Source organism: Tachypleus tridentatus, chromosome 8 (genome assembly GCF_004210375.1).
Source record: "Tachypleus tridentatus isolate NWPU-2018 chromosome 8, ASM421037v1, whole genome shotgun sequence".
Taxonomy (NCBI): Eukaryota; Metazoa; Arthropoda; class Merostomata; order Xiphosura; family Limulidae; genus Tachypleus; species Tachypleus tridentatus.
Window position 1 is genome coordinate 14,227,101 of NC_134832.1, and position 16,239 is coordinate 14,243,339.

General features: G+C 33.0%; 1 protein-coding gene across 1 annotated transcript in view; it reads left to right on the forward strand.

Moving 5' to 3' along the window:
• LOC143258561 (uncharacterized) overlaps positions 1-15,649 on the forward strand; it is a 278,942-nt gene extending 263,293 nt beyond the window's left edge. The window contains exons 15-24 of the mRNA XM_076517703.1: positions 408-495; positions 2,364-2,441; positions 3,514-3,583; positions 4,745-4,900; positions 6,478-6,656; positions 7,522-7,683; positions 7,846-7,955; positions 8,333-8,519; positions 9,514-9,682; positions 10,152-15,649. Coding sequence (XP_076373818.1) covers positions 408-495; positions 2,364-2,441; positions 3,514-3,583; positions 4,745-4,900; positions 6,478-6,656; positions 7,522-7,683; positions 7,846-7,955; positions 8,333-8,519; positions 9,514-9,682; positions 10,152-11,995 — 3,043 coding nt within the window. The 3' untranslated portion in view covers positions 11,996-15,649. The remainder of the gene's footprint in view (positions 1-407; positions 496-2,363; positions 2,442-3,513; positions 3,584-4,744; positions 4,901-6,477; positions 6,657-7,521; positions 7,684-7,845; positions 7,956-8,332; positions 8,520-9,513; positions 9,683-10,151) is intronic.
• The last annotated feature ends 590 nt before the right edge of the window (positions 15,650-16,239 follow it).

Below are 16,239 nucleotides of genomic sequence, written 5' to 3' on the forward strand. Positions count from 1 at the left end.
AATCCATCAATACAACCGAAAACATTTTAATCACTCATTGCAAATTTCTCTTCGAAAATACTTTGTTTATGAAGCAAAATAAAATAAAATAAAAACAAGTGATTCAGACAATTTAAAACGTCAAGAATTATGGTTTAAAAGTTGAAAAACTTTTAGTTTATGAATATTTTGAAAACACTTTGTAAGATCAGTAAACTTAATAAAATGTACAAGAAAGCGTTAAAAAGAATATATGTATTGATTGTTTTAGTCTGTTATTATCTCCAACTCATAGAAAAAATTCATTACACATACTTACAATATTTTGCTGAGTTCTCCTGTAATTCTCTATAGATAGATCTTGATAATTAGATGATAAGTTTCAGTTATCAACTACGAAAATAGTACAGAAGGTTTTATTTCCCCAGACTTGTAAAAGAGGCAAAAGAAAAAGAAGAGAAGACAGTCACCACACTCCAAGTATCTTACTGGGATCAAGAAGCAAACGAGGAATTTGTAAGCAACTGGAAAAAAATGGTTATGTTTTCAATCATATTTAATATAAAAAATGTCAAGAAGCAACTATTAGGAAAAAATTATTGCCAAACGAAAAAAGCTACTGAACTTGCCAAAATGAACAAAACACAATAGAGATAGAAGTAGACACATCACTTGGTCCGACTAATGATCACATAGCAGACTAAACCGTTTCGACTTTACATTAAGAATAAGATCGCTACATTACTAGCTTTCTCATTTTTCTATCGCAAGCTTATTGGTTGAATATAATATTAGCTTTCACCATTATATATTTTCTTTAGTTTAGGTTAGAATTCTAGTTTTATGACTAATTTAAAACTGAGTAGCATTTTACGATTGGAAATTCTGATTCTATTTGTTTTGACAGCCAGAAGTATAGAGATTTATTCTACATGTAAAGTCGAGACGAGAAAAATGATGATGAATGAAAATAAGAAATCTAGGTTTTAGCTATTTGCCTATTTCCAATTTTGGAATGATCTGGATAGCTGAAAAGCGGCATGCATATACACTGGAGACAGAGCATCGATGTCTGGTAGCTCTTCACATGTAGGTTCTGATAATTTGTATATATGTATTTCTTTTTTACTCTTTCACTTCATACATAATGTATGACATCGATTGTATAATGGACAAAAATTGAGTATTTTACATGTCACAGTCATCTAATGTTCATCTAATACTGGGGGGTAATTCTTGTTTCATCCTGTACTTACGCTTTTCAAACGAACATCACATTTCTGTAAGAAAGCTAAGTACAAGGGGTAATAACATCGCTTACACTAGAATTATGTTGTTGTTTTTTTAATTTTGAAAATAATAATAATAAAAGTATAGTTGCTGCTAGAACCAGGTAAGTGTTAGGCTTCCCGAAGAAAGATTATGATGAACGAAAATAAGAAATTTCGATCTTTGTTATTAACCAGTTTTCGAATTCGCAACACTCTGAATAGCAAAAAAACGGCATATAAACCAGAGAAAGTGACTGTATGAAATGGCTTTTCATATACAGATTTTGATGACTTATGGAGTGGAAAATATATATTAATTCTGTATTGTGTTAATATGTGCATTCATGCTAATTTCCACATAAAGAGAGCTAGTGATATTTACTTTAAAATATACTATCATGACCAGTTTGTAGCTTCATCTATTGTCAGTTAAAAATAAGTTGTGAACGACAACCCATATTTTCAAGAGTGAAGCTTAAATTAAAGACAGCAAGAACCGAGTGGTAATAATATATTTGTTTACTGATACTATATGTGATTAAGATTTTTACAAAATTACTGTAATTTCTCATTAATATATATTTTTAAGTGAGTCAAATACAATTGACGTTATTGTTTTTCTACAACTTTGTGGGACATTCAGTTTGCAAAGTTTTGCTGTTGTGTTAGGTACGTAGTTTAAACTGTTTGATTTAAAACTGAAAAACACATCAGTTTGGTTATTTTATACATAATGTTAGATATGTTAAAACAAAAAACACGGTAATAATCTTGCACAAGAAAGTTGTATTAAAAACTATCTAAAATTATCAAGTTCGGTGCTATCTGTTAGTTAAATATACGCATTTTTTTCGTATCTCATAATTTAATAATTAATAATTAATTTTATTCACACTGCAACTTATGACGTTGTTTCGTTCAGTTTGTTTGTAATTAAGAAAAATGGTTTTTGATAATTTAACAAAATAAATTAAAATAATAGGAAATAATATTGAATTGAAAGTAATAATTCATTTTCGTATACTGAATACCAAACGCAAAAAAAACAAGAACTAATGTTTGATTCTGTGTTTAATATGACAGTATTTTGAAAATAAACTGTTTGTGTTTCAGTTCAAGACTATTAAAGTGACAAATTCACAAACAGCCAACGATTGTATACGAATGATTAATGAAGAACTTGGAAAAGAAGTAAGATTCGTTTTTATAATCTGCTATGAATTATAATTTAAAATATTAAATTTGAATTATTTATAAAGTGAGTTTCTCGTCATCACGAAATTTTAATTGTGTTTTAGGATGTGTTTAGGTTTATCTTTACACTTAACTATGATTATTTGCCCTTGGGTTAAGGACACATACTACGTTTAAACGTCACCGAAAATTGTGAAAACAGCAACAATATATATAAAAGAATTTAGCTCCGAGAAACCACTTTCATTGGGAATTATGGTAGCCTTAAAAGTTTCCTCATAATTCAAGAATTTCTACTAATCACAACACATTAGCTAGAGAATAGCATTTCGACCAGCCATATCCTTTCTTTGTTCAGCTATTTTTATTTTACTCTATCGTGAAATATATTTGAGGTCTAGAGTTTTAGGTGTTTGTTTGTGTAAGTCTTAGCGTGAAAGCACACTTGAGTAATGTCTTGAAAAAATTTAAAAATAAAAAGCTGTATTACAATTTTTCAAGACAGACAAGTACTTTAAGTATTTTCAAAAGCACTGAGTGTCAGGTATACAACCTAAGACTATTTTTATCACCATTCCTTGAGATTCGTAATATTTTTTGTTTTGTTTTTTAATTTCGCACAAAGCTACTCGAGGGCTATCTGCATTAGCCGTCCCTAATTTTGCAGTGTAAGACTAGAGGGAAGGCACCTAGTCATCACCACCCACCACCATCGCTTGGGCTACTTTTTTATCAATGAATAGTGGGATTGACCGTCACATTATAATGCCCCCACGGCTGGATAGGTGAGCATATTTGGTGCGACAGGGATGCAAACACGCTACCATCAGATTACGAGTCGCACGCCTTAACCTACTTGGCCATGCTGGGCCCTGAGATTCGTAATATGTGTATAACAAAATGTTCAATATGCTGTTGTGATATGAATCATTACAGAGATAATAATTTATACCTTGTGTATTACTAATCTAAGATATCCGGTTAAGAAATGACTTTTAATTCAACATTTCCTGATGTTAATGAGAAATGTTTTATAAAAACCATGCTAAATATATACTTTATTTCTTAGTTGGTCAGTTTGAACGACTCTCAACTGTGGGTGAAAACTGGGAAGGATGATGCACCCTATCCACTAATTGGTTAGTATACTGCTTCATATAGAATCTAGAAATATTTTACAACTTATAAAAAGTCTTAAAATTTTGAGTTAAATTATTTTCATCCTGTTAAAACCAGTGTTTTAGGAATTACAGCAAAGTATGTTGGATGCTATACTTGATCTTGGGTAAATTAAGATAGAAATAGCATTCTTACTGTTTTGAGTAATTTTAATTTCAGTGACATCTTGAGAATGACAAATGCAGGCAGTTAAAACATCTGTAAGTGTAAATAAACTCATTTAACTAGAAGAATATTGACATTCTTAGTATTAAAGTTTCAACATTTATTAGAAGTACAATTTTTAGGCAGATTATTGGGTGTTAAGTAGTTCTGTGTAAGACTTTTAGAAGAAAAATTAAAACTTCTTGATTTTTATGAGTAATATTTAATATTATTTAGCTAAAAAATGAAAATACAGATTTTAGAATTAATTAAATTTTATAAAATATTAATTTAAAATAAGAGCATTTAAGTTAAAATATGTTAACTCATTTTTGTAATTATATCCCCATTATATTTAAATGAAAATTCACATGTCAATGTACAGCTTATAACTGTTAATTTTATACCATTTGTACAGTTATTTTCCTAACCTTTTGCATATGTTATTCAATAAGCTGTAATACAAACTTTAAGATATTTATTGGAACAGAGACCCTCATTTGTGTTGGACACAAGTTTACTATAGTAAGTGTAAACACCTGTTGCTGTGTGGACCAAACTTACAATAGTAACAGATAAAACCTTTCATTATAGAGGCCATTTGCTGGAGATTCAATGTTTTTCATAAAGGAATTTATGAGTTATGCTGTCATTACTTAGGATATTAAATAAAAGATTGAGATTTATGTTTAAGAAACTTTCAGTTAACTTGATAAAATTGTTTAAATTCAAAGTAATTTAAACATACAGAGCAATATTAATTTCAAGTGAAACTGTATGTCCCTTTTATGAAACCTAAGTAGTGAAGGCAGGCAAATAATGAGTGAAATGCTTGTTGTAAGCTTTTTCATAGTTTTTTTTAATGTATTGTTTAGAATCCAGAAAATTCAACAATACAATAAAACAAATAAAAATAGCAGTTAATAATGTAATTTCTAACCTCTGCAATTATTTTTTAATATTTTGATCATACTTAGGACATGAATACCCATTTGCAATCAAGATGAATTTCGTGAGGGAATTACTTCGGTGCTCAACCCTGGACCTTCAAAATTTTAATAATATCAGCTCAGACACAAAATGTTTATTTATCTTACGAAGTTCATCAGCTCATAAAGTCACAGCTCTAACAGGTAAAACATCTAGTCTATTTAATGTGTGTTATGTGTACTGGACAGTGTTCAGACAGTTAAATTCACCTTTGTCTCTTATGTGTGAACGTGCACCGGACAGCTAAAGTCAACTTCTTTTTTGTGTGTGTATATATCCACTGGAAAATAATTAGACAGTTAAAGTCAGTTTTCTCTTTTGTATATGTGTGTGTGCCCACAGGACAGAGGTTAGACAACTAAAACCAACTTGACTTGTGTGTGTGTGTATTTACTGGACAGTGGTTAGATATCTAAAGTCAATTGATTCTGTTGTGTGCACAGTGGTTAAACCAATTTATTCATAGTCTTTTTGTGCATGTGTATGCACTGGACAGTGTTTAAACATCAAAAGTCACTCTGTGTATGAGCATTGAACAGTGATTAGACAGCTAAAGTCAGCTTCATTTGTTTGTGTGTATATATACACTGGACAATGATTAGACAGAATCGGTTTGGTTTATTTGCTTGTGTATATAGACAGCTAATGTCAAATTGTCCTATTGTTTGTTTACATATGCACTGGACAGTAATTACATACCCAGTGGTTAGACAGTTAAAGTCAATTGGGTCTCGTGTGTGTGTGTGTGATAGTGGTTAAAAAGTTACTGTCGATTTGATGTTTAATATGTCTACTGGATAATGGTAGTGTGTGTAGTATGTGTATTGGTTAATGACTATACAACTAGAATCAGTTTGGTGTGTAATATGTGTACCAGATAATGGCTAGACATCTAGGATAAGTTTGCTGTATAATATGGGTACTGGAAAACTGCTGGACAACCAGAATCAACTAGATGTGCAGTGTGTGTATTGGGTAATGGCTAAACAGATAGAATAAGTTTGATATGCAATGTGTGTATATGATCATAGTTAAACACGCATAATTAGCTTGGTGTGTAGTATGTGTATTTATAAAACAACTGTAATCAGTTTTCTCTGTAATTGTTAAAATAACTAGAAGCAACTTTAGATTATATGGTGAACACTGAGAAGATGATTAAAGTCCATTTAACAGACATGCTCAAGAATCACGAACATGATTTGAGACTGTTGAATGCATGAAATTACTCATGATCAATAGCATTGTTTTGTATTTGAGTTTTAATAACATGGCTTACAAACATTTAAAGCAAAATACCATCAATGTGTTTTATGAGTGATTCAGTAGGCTAAAACGTTTGTTCCTTTCTTTTGTTAAGCACAAACTTACAGAATTAAGTGCCCACTGTGGGGGGTTGGGGAATGTATAAAGCATGGTATAGAGCAATTAATTAAATAATTTGATGAATAAAATGGTCTCTAATAGGACCTAGAAATTTCTTACTTTATTAGAATCCCCCCTCTAGTGGCACAGCAGTGTATCTGCGAGCTTACAATACTAGAAACTGGGTTTTGATACTCTTGGTTGGCAGAGCACAGATAGCCCATTGTGTAGATTTGTGCTTATTTACAAACAAACAGTAACGTTTTTTTGTTTTGTTTTTACCAAATAGTTGTATTTTTGTTCATATTTATGTTGAAAACTTCTTGCTTAAAATATTTTATCTTTGTTAAAACAGATATTTCCAAAAAAAGAAAAAGACAAAGAAAGCCTACGATTATTGAATGGGCATTCAAGAAACAAACAAACAAAGCAGACAGTCAAAATATCGAAAATAATATTTCTTCATCTTGTTCAATTTTCGACAAGCCACTCTCAACACTGTGTGAGGATGGAAGTCTACCAAAGCCTGTAATGGTGAGTTTGTATAACTACATTTGAAATGCATTGATGTAAAATGCCTAAACTAGCAGGTTTTTTAAGCCTAACAAGAAACGTTTCATCATTTTTGTTAGGCAAAAGATAGATTTGGATTTCATACGATAACTAAAGAAATATCTTGAATTATCAAACTTTGCAACAACGTTGCTGGCATGGAAAGTAATATAACTTAGAATTGTTCACTAGCAATCATATAAAAATATCAGTACAAAATAATCAAAAACTATAATGGATTTTAATAATAGGAATATAATGCTTACAGCGTACAACAATCTCATTTATAAATTTAAATGTTCCATAATTTATGTCGGGTTTTTAAGGTTGGATGAAATTATTTTCGTGTGTCCGATATGAAAGAGCAAATGACAAAACTTGCAATAGTTAAATCATATAACTGTGTTGTGTCAGATCTCGCATTATAATCAGCAGTTACTATGTAAGAATCAGACTCAACCATTTCATATTTTCAGGTAACTATATTATCACGGGTTGCGTATCTTTCATTATATGAAAGTCGACTCTAACTAAAGCTGTTTTGTGAATTATATTAAGTACAAATCATGTGTATTTTGATAGAGAATTAAATACTTTTTTATGTGCATACTTACAACTCAAATACTTTGAGAACCTCCTGAAATTTGTTAAAAAATATGATTATACATTCTTTGTCATTTTCAAAGGACTTTATGTCAGTCATAATATTTTAACATACAATTTCTCTGTGAATAAATGTACTTGACTGTGTATACCATTAAGACATACACTTACAATATACTTATATGGGTTTATTTTTCAACTATGCCTCGACTAAAGAGATTATATTTTATTTCACGTGTCACAGGCTATTCTGGCTCAGCTTTTCCACCGAGGACCATTTACCGTTGGAATTTTTCGGCAGTCAGCTAATATTCGATCATGTCGAGAGTTAAGAAAGAAATTGGAAATAAACCCAGATCTGGAGCTGAAAGACTATTCCGTCGTTGTTCTGGCAGCTGTATTTCGAGTACGTAATATTTGTATTTAGAGATAACTTTTCCTGTGCATAACATTTTCTTAATTAGTATAAACTGCATCACTGGTGTATTTAATCACAGATTGTAATAATCGTGTTTAATAGTTTATTTTAAATAAAATAAACAGCTTTTCGAACGATTATTCTTTCTAGGAATTTCTCAGGTCACTTCCGGACTGCTTACTGTTGTCAGATTCATACAATGAATGGCTTGACGCATCAAGGTGTGAAGACGATTGGGATTTAAAAGAGAAAATATCACTGTATGTTTCTTGTTATTTCTTTGTTCCGGATGTGTACTCTAACTTAACAAAAGATAATTGATTTGTCTGTTTCTTCTCATTTGGTCAGATACTGGGTGATTTCCATCTTAAGTAGTGTCAGTACAAAAATTAACTAAATTACTTTATTTAACAAAAAAACAACAGAACTAATCTATTACAGTTCAGCAAATGAGACGTGAAACATGATAGTAGTTAGTCAAAGATTTTGCGGGATATAGAAACAATATATTTCTGGTCAATGATTTTTTATTTTGGTAGAAGTTTCTTTTTTATGAGTAACTGTTGACATTTACCTGTTTGTACGAAAGTGACGTATTAAGACGATTTGATATAGTGATATATTTTAATTATTTCAGTTTACTGAACCGTATTCCTCCTGCAAATATCAACCTCTTGAAACATTTTATGTGCGTTCTATGGCGCATATCCCAGAATTCATCGGAAAACAAGATGTCTTCCGATAACTTATCTAGATGTATTGCTCCCAGCATTCTCTGTCCAAAACTTGTCAGCAATCAAAACTGTTCCATTTTTCAACCAGAGGTGAGATACGTACTACTGGCTTCTTAGTTTTTTCTAAGGTTTGAAAAAAAAATATATATTACGTTAAATATTGATTACAAACGTTAGAGAAAATTATTACACTAATTATAAGCTACAAATGTTTTACAACACTGCTATACTACACACATTGTTGGATACAGATAGTATACTACATTAATTATCGGCTACGGACGTCAAAGAGAACGATTAGACTTCACTAATTATCAGTTTTTATTATCCATAGACCCTAGACTGAACGATTATACCACGCTAATTATCAGCTACAAACGATAGACTACACGATTGCAATACACTAATTATCAGCTATAGACAGTACGCTAAACGATTATACCATACTAATTATTAGCTACAAACGATAGACTACACGATTACAATACACTAATTATCAGCTACAGACAGTACGCTAAACGATTATACCATACTAATTAACAGTTACAAACGTTAAGTGAAATCATGTAGTAGCTAGCTAGTAAAATGTACGAAGCCAAGGCACTTGTGATATGTTGAATTTAGTGTTAACTTGCTTCCAGGAAGTGGAATGGAAGAGGTTGTGTAAAAAATAAAGTAAGATCCACCATGGACTAATTGGTTGCAAGGCCTAAGATGCAAGATATATGTTGATATTGTTTCTGTAGCAAGCATGTGAAAAACTAGAGATCAACTAAATGGGATTCTCAGAATAAATACTGGAAAAAATTAAAGATGATATTTAATATTTACTAGACACTACTATATCTTTCATGTATGAGAAAATAACTAATAGAATGTTGTTTTTTCATTATTTTATTGTCCTGTGTAGAAAACTAGAAACCCTTCGGATACGTCCATAATAATGTACAGTTTAATATACGATAGTATAACATTCTGAAGGTAATTTTTATTCACTGGATGTCTTTTAAAGACATTAATGTTTCCTTATTTCTCTTTCTTGTATCTTCTTTTTTAATCAATATTCTCCTTCAAATCTCTATAGGTCTCAGAGAACTTGCCAAAGATTATAGCCTACTTAATAGACCACTGTCCAACTCTGTTTGGAGAAGATTCTCTACATTTGTTTGATGGTTACATCGACAAGGATGTTTCAAGACAAGATTCAGGTGCAGAAGAGTCAGACAGTCTCCACAGTGTTCATGGAATCCGAGGTAGGTGTTCTGCTGTAATTCATACACATTACTTGAAAATGTTAACATTCTCATGCTCAGACAGTCTTTACAATGTTCAGAGAATCCGTATGTTTGAAAATAGTTTGGCTACTTAAAATACTCTTATCAATAGGTTATTGAGATACTTTAGGTTTTTAACTTTAAAATAGCACAAGTATAATGGAGAAATAAACTAACGTACGTAAACCAGTTCTAAATTTATAATTCTGAAAACTCATATTGTACAAATTGCGAACAAAAGGCATCACTTAGTGAAATTATACGTTTATAGCGATGCTGTTTTGACTTTCATGATATTTTTCCAGGTAAAATCACCTATTATATAAAACATGAAAATATATATTTTTTGTGTGTAATATCCTGTTCACAAAATATCAACAAAACCTTTGTTTACGCACACAACAATACTTGGAAGACGTCTGTGTAATGAATATTTATTTTCTAATAGGATACAGACAAGACGATTCTTCTATTGACAGTCTGGACAGAGACTTAGATGGCAGTGAGCCTAGTCCCAAACTACCTAACAAAAACAAAACGTCACTTACCAACCTGAGTCGAGACTCTGGTCTAACTCTAAGTGACACTCAATTATACACTCCAGAGGAAGAGGTAGACAGTCAGTTGTCTAATTCAGGGGAGTCATATCGTAGTGGGGTGAACCATCTTCTAACCAAAAGCACACCACATCTGGATTCACTAGGATTAGATAATGGTCATACATGTGGTAAAAACGTAGGCATAAGCATTGATGGCTCCTGCAATGACGTCATGAGAAAACGTCGTTTAGGATTAGAGTGTTCGCGTTCTCGTGCAATGAACAGTGGTACTGGTAATCATTTTAAAAGTGTAAGTCAAGTCAAGTCACACCAACCTCTGCAATACTCCAAATCCTACACGTACAGTGGTCAAGATGTGCCGGTATTTCACTCAGTGAATGGTAACTTTAGCAATATAGTAAGCCGCAGAGAAAAAAGAGGTCGCTCCGGTCAATGTGTACCAATGTCAGCTGTCGAGATAGTAGAATTTGACACAAAGTCCTCTTTGCGTCGTAGTGCTTCAGAAGAGAGCTTGGCACAGGTCTTCACAAGTCAATCCCCAACAAGACGGCCAGCCAATCACCGTAAAGGTCCAGCTCCGTCTCCTCCATCCACACAAACTTTAAAAATTGGAGATAATAGTGTCGATAATGGTGTTACCTCAAAAATTGACCTCTCTGCTTGGTCTCCTCGCCAAACAACAAAAAACTTAAACTGGAAACGTAGTCAGTCTACTTCGAAAATAGATGAAATAGACCATTCGCATGATTCCAGTACGTTGTCGTTAGTGTCCAGTGATGACAGCACACCTCACGTGTCACGAAGTAACTCAAGGGTACGGGAGCTGATAATCTGCAAAAAAAACGTCGCTTGTATAGCCCAGCAAAAGTCAAACCGCGTCAGTAGTGTTTGTAGCTCTTCATCAGAGACAAGTCAACAGACTCAGGTTTCCCAGGGTTCTAACAAGTCACAGAGTTCTTTTGGATCACAAGGATCTCATGTATCTACCACATCGCAAAGGTCAGAAGTGTCTCACAAGTCGTCAAGGTCACAGAGCTCAGAGGGCTCAAACCATAATGAAATGTATATATCTTCAAACAAGCCCACCGAGCCCCCACCTTATAGGGAAGCTATTACCCGGAAAACTCATCTACGTACACAGGTAACTGAACAAAAAACTCTTAGTGCCAGGGCTAGGAAGCTGTACGAAGAATCTGTACGTATTTACAATGAGCAAGTTGAAACAATTGGCGAAACTCACTACGCTATGCCAGTAACAGTAGACAGTGGCGATGATGTATTGTTACAACCACCACCACTACCACCCAAACCCTTACACAGAATTCCCAGCGAAGGCATTGCCCTTAGATTACGCCATTTGCCTCCTGTTCATGTAAACGAGAGTCAGATTTACAGCCACAGTCGCCGACCCAGGCAGTCAGAGTCACGTGTAGACCCCCCTGAAGAGTGGCGAAATGAAATTAATTGGAGTGTGGCACAGTTGCGAGAGCTCTTCAACTCTCAGTCTCGTCAGGAAACATGCTCAGAAAGGGTAGTTTCAAGAGATCAACGCCAACCTCCTCCGTATCGCCCACCGCCTTACGTGTCTAAAATGAGTGATGAAGGCTGTGTGACTGTTGTAAGAGTTGGAGGTAACAGTAAGGGCCACGATTCCGTTATTACTGTTCATAAAAGATCTGACTCAGTAAGCACATGCGGTAGTAGCACAGGTGGTGAGGAGTCTTACGTTTAAGTGACATAGAATACGTTCTTTGTACATAATAGAGATCCTGTCTCGATTTAAATGATCAGATCGGTAACATCGTACTACCATATCCCATAATGGCATTTAAACCTACCAACATATCATTGTTAGGTAGGCTATATCTAATAAAATCACCTTTTCTTTCTTTACACATAGGTAATAATCGTGATATAAAACGTTGTTGTCTTAGTAATAAGTGCACTATTTCAGTACAAGTTTGTAATTATTTCTCGGGTTCTTTTCTAAATATTTTAATAAACAATAGTAATTATTGATTATCGTTGGTAACCACGGGTAAAAAGTAAACAAACATTCCCAGGGTTGTACATATATATATATATATATCTTTACAAAACTAGTATAATTTGTATGTTTTTCTATGTGGTAGAAATAGACTTTGTAACATGTTCTCTTCTGTACCAATAGATAGTGTAACAATATCCAGCTATAGATAGGTTACTAAGCTGTTGTTCTAACAGTATAATGTTAAGTTTCTGAAAGAAAGAAAAAATCGTTGAGGCGATTGTTGTTGTTTTTGCATTTTTTGTAAACGAAAATCATTTAACTGTGCTAGAAGATAAATTGAATTATTTTTACGTGCCAGAAAAACGATTTTTCGATACGTTATTTTTTGAACGAATTCACTTTGTTTATACGTGAGCTATTATCAAATATATATATATATATACATACATACATATTTGTGATGTATATATCACAGGCAATAAAAAATGAGAGCGTTTTTACATTTCAACATCATTGTGTAATAATGAAAATCCAGTATTGTTCTTTGATTCCCAAGTCATTAGAGCACATTAAAAGGGCAGGGCCTTATTGACCTTAAAGATAAAATGCACTTTTCAAACGTTATAAGGAAAGATTTTTGTGGGGAAGAGTTGTTAGGGAGACTATGGGAACTCATATACGGTACAAAAATCCATAGAAGCAAACGGATCCTCAGTCCCACGTAGTTTGAGGAGAAAGGATCCAGCGGTGGTTTTCGAAGCCAAACATTTTTATACCCGGGTAGTCGGTCCCGACAACGGTTATATATGACAGGCATGTGTGGCAAGGGAGATTTGAAATCGTGAGTCGAAAGCCGTAACTAGCCCTGAACTGATCCTTTTATTTAGTTAGTCTTATAAATTAATAATACAATCTAAAACGAAACAGGAAATTACTGTATATTAACAGTTACTAGCAAATCATAAGAATTAGTATTATTTTTTTAATGTAAAGACTTGCAAGTTTGTGCCATTCATTTTAAAATTAAAATCTTTTCCCATAAGAACTCGTAGCAAGCAAAGTGTGAAAGGAAGGGTGTCTTTTAATAAATAAAGACAGTTTTAATATTGAGAAAAAGGGCACTTTAGGGGCAAAAGAGCAGAAAGACATGGGCTTCATCGCATCCGACCACCCTTGTGCAATCAATGGTAATCACATACGACACATGAATATAAAATTAAAACTTGTGTAGAAACCTTTTTTCCTTTGAAATAAAACTTCTAATATTGCTATATTCTGTCACTAAATTCAGTAATAATTGGTTTGTAAGATCAATTTTTTTTTTCCTTCTCATTAATTCTAAACCTACAATTAAATTAGAGGCGCATATGAGCCTGGTTGTAAAGCTTCAGATTTTGGAACTGGCAATCAGGGTTGGAACCCGTACATTATTACAAAATATTCCCCTAGTTTAAAACTGTGGATGTATTATAAGTCAATATCTTAGAGTTTATTGATGGTAGGTTTATTTGTTTTCAATTTCGCGCAATGCATCACGAGGGCTATCTGCGCTAGCCGTCCCTAATTTAGCAGTGCAAGACTAAAGGGAAGGCAGCTAGTCATCACCACCTACTGCTAACTCTTGGGCTACTCTTTTAGCATCGAATAGTGGGATTGCCCGTCACTTTATAATGCTCCTACGCCTGAAAGAGCGAGTATATTTGGTGTGACGGGGGATTCAAACCCGCGACCCTCAGATTAGGAGTCGAGCATCCTAAACACCGAGCCATGCCAGGCTGGATGGTAGAATGATGCTGATTGGCTTTCTTCCCTCTGATCAGTAACTCAAAATTAGGGCCGCAGGAAGCAGGTAGCTTTGACACAAATACAAAATACAAATAATATTAATTTCTACATAAAACAATAGAGTTCCAAAACAAATAAAATATGATGCAACATGTCCTTTGTGATTGATGGCGCCATACGAACTTTAACTTTTGTAACATGTACGATAATTTGTCACATTACACTGATTAAAATATTGTTTCTTATCACAGTGATGTTTTTAGATGATGTAATAAATTAGTATTAGAAGGTGCATTGTTTCATAACATAATTAAAGTATATTAAACTCGAGTGTGGACAGAATTGAAGACAAATGTCTTAGTATTTGATTAACACATTTAATGAGAATGGCAGTTATTTTTTTCATTTTACGATGAGTAGTGTGTCATCAGACAGTTGTTGCAATAGATGGAACAAGCGATATACTTTAACCAAAACCATTAAACTTAGAATTTTTTGTGATAAGCTGTTGGTTTTGCCTTATAAGTTGTCCATTTATAAAATTATGATCTTCATTTTGCTCTTTCACCTTGTCGTTAATTAAATAAATGTCATAATCTAAGATGGAAACTTCAGAAACAGAAAAGGCATCATGTGATTTTTTGCTCAATTAATATTTTGAATTTTGTATTGTAGCTATTTGACGTATGCATGTATCATATGAGTGTGCGTATGTATGTTTGTATTGTATATATGTGACAATTGACACACAGACACTTCTTGCTAAAAATTTACGCCGCTTGCTTTTATAAACATAAAACTTGATAATCAACAAGGTTGTTTGGTGTTAATTTAAGTTATAAATTTAATCCCCTTTTTTGAAATGTTGTGGTTTGGGCAGAAGACAGATAAGTTACATGAGGGTCTTCCGGACCCACCTTGAATCCTTCTGCCACGTTTGGCCCTGCTAATTCCTGTACTGTGGAAGAAGTTTGCGATCAAACAAATTCACAAACTTGCAGTGTGAATTAATAGGCTAATAACAGTGAAACTGACAATAACACATACGGCATAGTTACGAAGCAAAGGGTTATGTTACGCGTTTAAACATCCTGTTAATTTATGTACGTGCATTTATTTCACCAGGCCCATTCCAATATCAACCTTAAAGTTTAACAGGGTTGCAAACCTCATAATCAAGAATCCCAAGAAGGGTTGTTCGATCGCTCTCTTTTCATCATGCGTTAATATGTACAACTGAAATTAAAACTAATTAGTATACTGTGAATATTAATACAAAAAGCTATATTACTATGTACGCGAACAACTAATATATTGTATGTAGAGTAAGAAGCAGGATGGACGACAGAAAATTATTGTGACAAACCTAAGTCGTCATTGTTACCTGAAGCACCAAGTCTACTCACGAAACTGTTTTACATAAGATACATAATGTTTTTCATTGTAGTCATTAAAGAGTTTTGTTTTTGTTATCTTTTCTATTTGCGGAAGCTTTTGTACTTTTGAATATATATGTCAGTCTATTGTACAGTAATAGTTAGGCCTATTTTTACTAACATTGTATAGCAAACAATTTAGTTATTAAAACTGCATTATGAACTTTGTGCTCAATATACATTTTTCTGTTTCTTTATTTCTCAACAGGAAGTTTTAAGACTTAAGGGTATCACACTGTGGGAAAATTAAACCATTGTTAACACTATAAATTTACTAAAACAAGAAGAACATGTACAAAAAAAACAAAAATCTTGTGGCAACGAAGATCTCCGACAGTACCGATTTCATGTCATTAGCTTCATTACCTTAACGACTCAAATGTCGAATGCCATTTTATAATCACTAAAGGGCACAATGACTTGGCAAGTGTCAAAATTATACTTTTCTGAAAGTTCCTATTGGATAATTTAACGGATTATTCTGATAGATATGTAGCAAGGAAACTTGAGAGCTATTTCAAATCAAATGAATATTGTTTCCCCAAGTAAGACTGTGTTTGAGAACCTTCAGTTAGCACAGAATTCTTGTTTATCACTATATTAGAATTTCTGTTACTTATAATTATCTGCAAGATGATTCTTACTATTTCACTAAAATGTTGAATGTCACTTTATTATCACTAAAGGGCACAATGATTTGGCAAGTGACAAAAATATACTTTTCTTACATAACTCACCAAGATCTATATAAAGTATGTATTCTCC